The 8877-nt window shown below is 46.4% G+C and overlaps 1 protein-coding gene across 1 annotated transcript in view; it reads right to left on the reverse strand.

Annotated features, from left to right (window-relative positions):
• Positions 1-6720, reverse strand: part of KIAA0907 (KIAA0907 ortholog) — a gene marked incomplete at its 5' end in the record, with an annotated part of 10938 nt that extends 4218 nt beyond the window's left edge. Inside the window, 10 exons of the mRNA XM_010132408.1 lie at positions 189-301; positions 1308-1463; positions 1951-2204; positions 2405-2462; positions 3276-3336; positions 3874-4085; positions 4470-4633; positions 5487-5539; positions 6166-6245; positions 6592-6720. Coding sequence (XP_010130710.1) covers positions 189-301; positions 1308-1463; positions 1951-2204; positions 2405-2462; positions 3276-3336; positions 3874-4085; positions 4470-4633; positions 5487-5539; positions 6166-6245; positions 6592-6720 — 1280 coding nt within the window. The remainder of the gene's footprint in view (positions 1-188; positions 302-1307; positions 1464-1950; positions 2205-2404; positions 2463-3275; positions 3337-3873; positions 4086-4469; positions 4634-5486; positions 5540-6165; positions 6246-6591) is intronic.
• Between the last annotated feature and the right edge of the window lie 2157 nt (positions 6721-8877).

Here is an 8877-nt window from a genome sequence, read left to right on the forward strand (position 1 = left end):
TTCAAGGCCGGGTGGGACGGGGCTTTGAGCAACCTGGTCTAGCGGAAGGTGTCCCTGCCCATGGCAGAGGGGTTGGAACTAGGTGATCTTTAAGGACCCTCCCAACCCAACCCATTCTATTATCATCTCTGAAATAAGCTTTCCCTCAGAATCAGGAAAGACCTGAACAGAACTCGTTCAGCACTCACCTGTCCCTCTCTCTCTCCTTTCCTGAGGAACTTGCTGGCTTCGACCCGGCTCCATCGATTTCGCTCTGACTGGAGAAGCCTGTACCTAAATTAGTCATATGAATGGGTCCATGCTATGAGCAGAAAAACACACGGCATTAGCAAATCTACAACTACAACATAAGCTACAGCTCCTTAATGATAATGATAGGAAACCCAACTTTTCAGAGCATACTGCCAACTAGCAGAAGAAACTGCTAATCACCATTGTTAAACAAAATGTTTTCTCGTAAAAATACTGAGGGTATTGCAGTAAGAAACACGCCTGAGCACCAATTTGGAAGACACCTCAGCACCTACTCCACCTTTCCAGTAGTTCAGGACAGTAAAGACAGCTGCTTAGTTCATGGATCAACTTACTAGCTCCTCAGCCAGGCAATTCTGAATACTGTACAGAACTCCTGCCACAGTAAACTCTGCTCAAGATACTAATATTAGGTCTAACGTATAGGCAGCTCCTTACTGTCTCTAGGCAAAGCTGCTTTTAAGTGTTTCTGCCTGTGAGTGGGGGTGTATCATCAGAGAAGCATCTGCAGAAACTCCCTTTTCTCACATACGAGTCTGAGCAACTGAATTATTTATATTAAAATCAACTTTAACATTGCTATCAAAAAAAAAAGAAAATCAAATCAATCTCTTAAAACTAGGCTTCTTGAAATCCTCTTAAGTGCAACCTGCGAGAAAGGTAAACGGGAAAAATCTGGAAGTTATTACCACACATCGCCCCGACCCCTCAAACAAGCACACCCAAGAGACCCACAAAACCCAAATAAACCCCAAATCATCTCCCTTTCACTAACCAGGAACACGCTATTGTCATCTCTTTGACCTGAACGCACCGTATTCTTCACAAAGGATTGAGGGTACGGAAAGCAAGCTGCCAATGAATCGAGTACGTCACAGCTTAAGAACAGTGCATCCACTCAAAGAAACCAAAGCGTGGGCTCGAGGTTTTGCAACAACTGCTGCCATCTGCCAAAGGTCTCGCTGACTGTTGCCAGATAAACTGTGCTAAGAACAATCTCTCTCCAGCCAAGTTCCATTGTGGTGAATGAAGAAAAATTGCCGATTTTATTCCACCTGATATCCCAGCAGTCCTGACTCTCTCTCATCCGGCAGTTCCTCAGTGAAGCGTCTCTTTTGACCTTGGGGATGGGTTTGGACTTGTGGCTGTGTACCAGTCGGCATGTTTGTTTTTACTGGGGCAGCAGGAAGAAAAGGACCACTCAGAGGACTCTGGTGTGCAGAAGTTGAAAACAAAACACAAGAAAATTTGATAGTGTGCACATAAAGTATTAATTCAGTGTAGAGTCTCATATGTAGGAGAACACAGAACTCGTTTCTCCTTGCAGAACCAAAGAGAAGCTAAAAGGAAAATCACAACTTAAACCAAGTATTTCATTTATTGAATGGTCCCACCTCAAACTAATGAGTTAGCAACTCAAACCATTGTACCTGCACAGCTGCACCACAGCCCATGATACCGGTTTTCATAACAATCGACCACCCCCTGCTAATACCCTTCATGTTAACTGGTGGCTGTGATATGAAAAATCCAGCAGCTGTACCAACAATTTAGTTCCTTAGACAAAAGCATCAGCAAAGCAATAATAAAAATAAAAATGCCCTCAAGAGGAATCCTCTATCTGGAACTACTTTCAGTATTTTATCCCTATAAAATCACTGGACAACTCCAAGGCAAGTCATTAACGTGTGGCAGTACCTGGCCAGTGCTGGCTGGAGGCTGTACTTGAGGGATCGGGTACTGGGTGGGCACAGGCGGAACTCCTGCAGGCAGTGTGGTTAAGACTCCCGGTGCCAGCGGCACTGCAGGTGGAACTATGCCTGGCACGCTGTACGGTGGCTGAACGGGTTGTTGAGGCGGGGGAACGACGGGATAACCAGACTGATACCCGTTGGAAGGGTAATAGGATGGCTGGGAAGCGACACTGTTCATAGCGGCAGGCTGCGTGAAGCCTGGGCAGAGAGAGGTGGAAAAAGGGGTCACCTTCGATTCAGTTAGAGTCACAAAACCATCAGATTTAATTACTGAATGTAAAAGGAGCTGGACTCCTTTTCACCTGAAGGACTTAAAGACTTACACGGGTAAATAAATTCTACGAAAATAACTGCCTGCAGAATGCAGCTCCCAAGGCTTTACTATCGCCAGCGTTTACCTGCTAAGGGTACTGCCGTGGTTATCTGATTGACAAAGCGAGAGTATTCCGCGTGAACCTACAAAAAATTTTCAAAGATTAGACATTTATTGACTATATCAACCTTTTGCAGGCAAAAGGCATCTAACCACGTGTAAAACGGTGAGGGCTGTCGATTACAGCACACAATCCAACAGAAAAACTCAGACCAAAAACCTGCTGACCAAAACCCTGCTGGATATCCCACCAATGCCACTGGTCTCCATGGCAGATTTCTGTCAGATACAGGATAATCTCTCCCAGGAAAGAGACTAATTACTTCAGTAGAGACAAAAATACTCCAAGAATCTAAAAGCATCCAGGTATTTTTCAAAAGCGACTTGCTAGCCCGTACTCAATGATCAGTATTACCAGAATGACTCTCCCTGGATTTTACTCTATTTGCGTTCCCACAAGAAAAACTGAGAAATTAATATTTTATGTGTACGTGAGAGATTTTCTACCATGTTTTTGGTACAACCGTCACTTTAGGAAAGATAAAGCAGACAGTGTGGCTCTGGACAACACATAAGCTGAAGCAAGGGAAGCTCCAGCAACCAGAAAAAAGCAGTATTCCTTCGTGTTTGCCAACAGCCAGACAGTCCCCTGCCCCCACCCCAGTTCTGCTCAGGAAGCATTTGCATTCTTCTCCCCGCAAATTCCACCACTACGGCGCTATCCTGAGAAAGGTTTGTTCACTATACAAAAATTAGACACCAGCACTGAGAAGGAAAAACCTATTAGCAAGTCAGAACACACGGACAGTTTTGCTGAGAGCATAAAAAAAATTATCATTAGCCGGGCACACGTGAAAACTACGACAGGCTCTAAAATATTTGTAAGAGCTACTCACAGTTTGCAACAGATTCTCACACAGCTTTTTAGCAGCTGCCAAACCTTCTGGCTTTGGGTGACTGAAAACATACAAAAAAGTCCTTCTTCAGTACAAATGTGGGAGCTGCCTCTTTCCCCAGCAGCCTGCTGCCAGACCCTCCCCTTTCACCAGCGATCAGGCACCTCCAGCAGCTCGGCACCTCTTAGCACAATTGTGAGTAAAAGCAATGAGTATTTATTTTCTACATGAAAATTCAGGTTAGTCTGAACACTGCAAGGTCCGAGCAGAGAACACTGACTTGACTGGTCAATGCATCTGTGATTCTTCCCTGGCAGTTCAATGCAGCAAACCAAGCCCAGAAGAACGCAGCTTTACTGTGTTCCCAACAAAACCAATACTTTACAGCTGAGTATCGCGTTATACCGTATCACCATATGGCTGGAATCTTCACCGCTTTAGAGACATCTCCATTAAAATACAAGTCAGGTTCAAAAGCGATTCCATTTGCATTCAGCAGTCAGCATTAAGCATTCCCCACACTGATTAAACTTTAAGCTACATTCATGACTGGTCACCGGGATTTTATTTTATTTTTTTAATATAAAACCCCTCATACCTGATGTAGATGTACATGGGTTCAAAAGCTTCCCTGCCCGACGCTGGTTCTATGCAACCTGAGCCTTTCCCACGAAGGAAGACTTTGGCACCCGTTTCAATTTGAATATGCTGCAAGTAGGAGCAACCCGGCCCTTCCACCTTCTCCTTCACGTTAAAGGTGGGTACAGCATGTTCCAGACCAACAAATAACTTGTCCTGAACGTAATGCATCTGTAAATTGAACAGTGAAAGCTGATTATTCCACTGCAAGAATGAAGACGGTCTTGTCACTAGAGGCCAGAATCTTATTTCTGCGACAGCCGGCAGAGTGACGTGTCGGATGGCGCAGTCAGCCCTTTGCCTTTCTGCAAGCAGGACAGCTCTCACCACCGCTTTCCTGTTCGGAGGCCACTGTCACCTGAGTCTCACTCTTCAGACTCATTCTGATCAGTCCTCCAGTTTCCACAACACACAAGAGATTGCTTTTATTTTCTTGGGGGTCGCTTTTTGATTTGGAGGGTTTTTTAACAAATAGCACATTACGCATGTGCTTTGTAACAGGCCGATCTTGTAGTCAGTGATATTCCACGAAAATCACACAAATTAATTACTCACCCCTGACTGGAATGAAGGTTTCTGGCCAACTGCTGGAGACAACTGCGTAATAGGGGCTGGCTGGTGATAGACGGTAACTGTGGCCCCGTTGAAAGTCGGACTGGAACCCGTGGCTGCTTTCACCACTCCGTTAGTAATTATCTCTTTAATTCGGTTGACAGCTCCTAGTTGACAGAACATGAAATTCGTTTGTGTTTTGGTCCCTGACAACTTTCCAGATCATGACATGACCAGGTTACCTTCCCACACTCTGTGACAGCAGATCTACAGGCAAAAAGGTCACACTGGCCAGCAGGGCCCATTCTGGGGCTGGATCACCACGGATGGCAACAAGATCAGGGTTCTTTCTCCACTGCCACCCAATAAAGCTCAGGCTAAGATACGCAGGTGGGCAGTCAGAGCCCACACACTTCAGCAAACATTGGAAACATTTACGTTAACCTCTCACAAAACTTACATCTGCATGAATGATCAAACTAACGTGAAAAATTGTTTCCTGGCTGTGGAAATCAAGGTAAATAGGAGTGAGCAGCTTCAAGTTCCGAGAGACAATTGAGGGCAAGCCCATGAACTGATACACAACAAATGGTCCCCTGAACAGTTTAGTTTTTCCAGCAGGCACAGGCAAGACAGAAGCTCTCTGTGCTTCTAACTGAAGCGTAGATGTTTCACAAAGGGTTCATATCTGTATACTGAAGGGAAGGTCTCCCTCTCACACGCCTGCTGTTACGAGATCTCAGCACGTTATCAGTGACCGAACTCGTAAGTGTAAGAGCTGTGCCTGCCCAGGAACCCTACCTGCTCCCCCCACCTTCCTCATCGTCTTTAGTTTCGTGACTAACGCAGTGCACAGCACCTTGGGGAGTGCTGAGCAGGTATTTTAACGTCAGCGTTTAAATGGGGTCTGTTATCAACACCAAGATATTTACAGTGCAAATCCACACCGGTCTTAACGAAGCCCCTTAGTAAAACCCCTTTCTCACAAGGGAGAAACCCCAGAATGCTTTGTACACTTACTGTCAACCAGCTCCCGTGTCTGACCCTGGACATGAAGATACAAAGGACGATCTCTGGAAAGGACACGTCAAATATTCCATTAAACCCGCAGTGAACATACAGTAATGGATCCAATCTAATCACAGTAACCATCTGCACACACAAAGCCCTCCATAAAGACCTGAAATGCTCTTCAAGGAAGGATGTAAATCTATATTCACTGAATCTCACAGTGCTCAGTAAGCAAAGCTTTGCACCGAAAACTAGAGAGACTCAGAAGTCCTTTACATGCAGTTTACTGCAGTAATACCACCGAGGACTGTAACGTGCCTGTCCACATGCAAGGCTCACTGACTAGCAGCACCGAGCCTGTGAAATATTCCCTCGCTCTGTAACTGGAAAGTTGCCCATTCTCAGCAAAATGCACCAGAGATCCAGCCCAGCGCTCCGTCAGAAGTCGTTCAGCCCAGTCTGATGGGTCACACTGGTCACTTGTGTTTGTGTGTTTTTAATTCTCCCTGTCAGTACCGAGCAGGCTGGAAAGCAGCTCTGCAGCCAGTTCTACCACAACAGCAAAGAGTTTGAAACACTCAGTAAGCTCTGGCACCCAAAGGGGAATGAAAAACAAAACAAAAACCCACCACTAACCCAAGGAGGGGAAAAAGGAAACGCAGGAACCCCCAAGAGAAGTCATACAAACCCAGGTCCCACTTTTGCTTTCTCCTCCGCAGTCATGAACCTCCCACGAGTAGAGACGGCTGCTCCGCTCAGTCGGCTTATCTACAAACAATTTAAAAAACCCAGTGACAAGGTTAGCGATAATAAACAAAGCGCGCACACACAGACCGGGCTTTAAGCCATGGTGTGGTACAAGAAGACCAGAAGTCATGAACAGAGCAGTACGAGATTGGCTGGTGCCCGCTACAGGACACTGGCTCTGCCATCGTAACTCATCACACGGCGTTTTACCGAACAAACCAATAAACTACTGAACAAAGTGCTTTAGGGAACACAGGCACTTTTGCAGGAGGAAACAACCACAGAATGTAGTTTTTTTACAAGCTCTTTCAAGTTTATGGGCAGGTATAAACGTGCTGCCAAGCGGAACAAGCTGAACGGTCCATACCTCATCCTGAGTCTGTCCTCTCGTCAGCAGGTTCCTGCACGTGAGGGGGACGTCATTGATTTCCACCTCTGCCACCACAAGGTCATCTTTGCTTTTACTCGTAGCTGGACCTTTTCCCAGAGCCTGCAGCTTCAACGACACCCGGTGCAAAAGACCAGTTGTTGGGAAGCAGAGACAAACGACGTAACAAACCAACCCACCCCAGTGCCGCAGAGGTGAACACGCTTTTCCTTCTCCCCTGTCAGCTGCCGAACCCCAGAGCTCTACAAACATGAGCAGAAAGCACGTTCTATCTACTGCTTCACCACCTGCCTCTCCACAGCCTCGAGTCCAAATAAAACCACTACTTTATCCTCAGCGCAGCTTAATTTAACAAGTAATCACTGGCCTTGTTCTACAACAGAGGCAGAACCAAGCAGGAAAGTTGATCAAACAGAAACCAAAGCCTCTTACGCTTGATTTGGCACCTGACAGAAATCTGTGAGACTAATAAAAGATATAATACAAATGTAATACTTCTCTCAACTCTCCTCACACAGAGACAGAGTTTAGAATCTCTGTTTGAGATCCAAACTCATCCACACTATGACTACACTCTCCTCCCCCTTTTTAAAAGTGCATCATGTTTTGTGTCAGCATCTAAGTGCTAAAGAGGAAAACGCCACGAAGTCACAGGTTCAGAAGACAGGACAGAAGAGTTGGAGTTACAACAAAGACCTTCTATCCTTTTCCACACACAGAGAATTAGAAAGCACATCCTTCTGGAAATCCTGAAATGCTTTTGGGGACACAAACATAAAACCCGACTATACAAAGAGAACCTTCCCGTAACATCCCAGTGGCACCCATCCACTCCCGTAAGTGTCACGCGAGGCACTTGCACAGGGAAGAGAAGGGAGTAGCTCCAGCGGGACGTGAGCCCAGCACACTGTAGGTGCGTCCCATTTCTCCAGCCCTTCCACACTCAAAAAAACAGCACATCATTAACCTGCAGGCTCCTTAATTTCATTTGCTCGCAGCCTGAAGTGCCATCGGAGCCAACTGCTCTGGAAACGTCGTTCCTGAACATTTCCCAACAAAAGCAACATAGGCAATAAAAAGAAAAAAAATCTCATTTGCAAATTGATCAGTTAAGCTGTTCCCACAGCAATACAGTTTGTCACAGGATGCCAGAATGCCACTAGAGCTCGTGGAAAAAACACAGACGGAAGAATGAGACATCGCAGCACCTTCAGAGTTTTAGGCGTCTTAAAGTGCCAGTGAGCAAAGAGACTATTTCCATCTGGGATGACCAGGGAGGCTCCCTGAACCCAAGCCACAGGTTCTCCCACTCTGAAGAGCTCACAGCCTCAGACAGAGGGTGAGTGCTGAGAAGCAGACACCAGAGCGCAGCAAACAATGTGTAAAACCACCCAGGATTTCTGACACAGTGACCAGAGGAACGCTCGCTATTCAACCTCCCACATTCAAGAGGCTGCAACGATCACTATGGATACAGAACCTACAGAGAACCAGGCCCGGGGAACACGGGGCAGGGGACATTTGCCACTCTGTGAATAAATCCAGTGACAAATCGAGTGCTCGCGCTGATGCTGCCTCACAAGGCAAACCCTCAGAGCCTAACCAGCAATTCCACCAAGAGCAGGGGTGGGAAAAAGGAGATACAGCACACGGCGAGAACACACACTTCTTGTTAACCTCCGATCTCACCAAACCTGGAAGGAAGCTGGGAACAGCTGTCTAGCTAACCTTGGTCCTGGCACAGGCTAATGACACGCAGAAAATCAGACTGTTCCTGGGACTGAAACTGGAAAACAGCCTTTGAGTTACACTTGCTCTAGAACAGAACAAGTTCCGTCAGAGGGACCTACAAGGACCATCCAGTCCAGCTGCCTGACCGCTCCAGGGCTGCCCAGAAGCTGACACACCTGTTTAGAACTTGGCCGTATGGCTCCTGCTGATCACTTGCTTAAGCTTGACCATAACCTGGTCTCCTATTTTAAAGCAGCTCTTTTATAGAGAGTTTTGACATCAGCTGTTCTGCTTCGAAAGCGCTTCAGAAAAAAGTTTACCCTGTTCCTACAGATCACTTTGGTTAAGCCTTACAGACGAGTGAGTGGGAGGCCTGTCCTCACAGGTGTGCCACTGTTTTCTGTTACTCGGGAAAAAAAATTTTAAAAGGTTTCCCAGCTGTCTTTTTGTTACATCCTACTTTCCGAAGCAAACCCCCCTCAATCCCCGTCTCACTGGAAGCTGTCTCCAGAGCCACCCGCGCCTGCCCATCAC

Source organism: Buceros rhinoceros, unplaced genomic scaffold (genome assembly GCF_000710305.1).
Source record: "Buceros rhinoceros silvestris isolate BGI_N320 unplaced genomic scaffold, ASM71030v1 scaffold11653, whole genome shotgun sequence".
In the NCBI taxonomy this organism is placed as follows: domain Eukaryota; kingdom Metazoa; phylum Chordata; class Aves; order Bucerotiformes; family Bucerotidae; genus Buceros; species Buceros rhinoceros.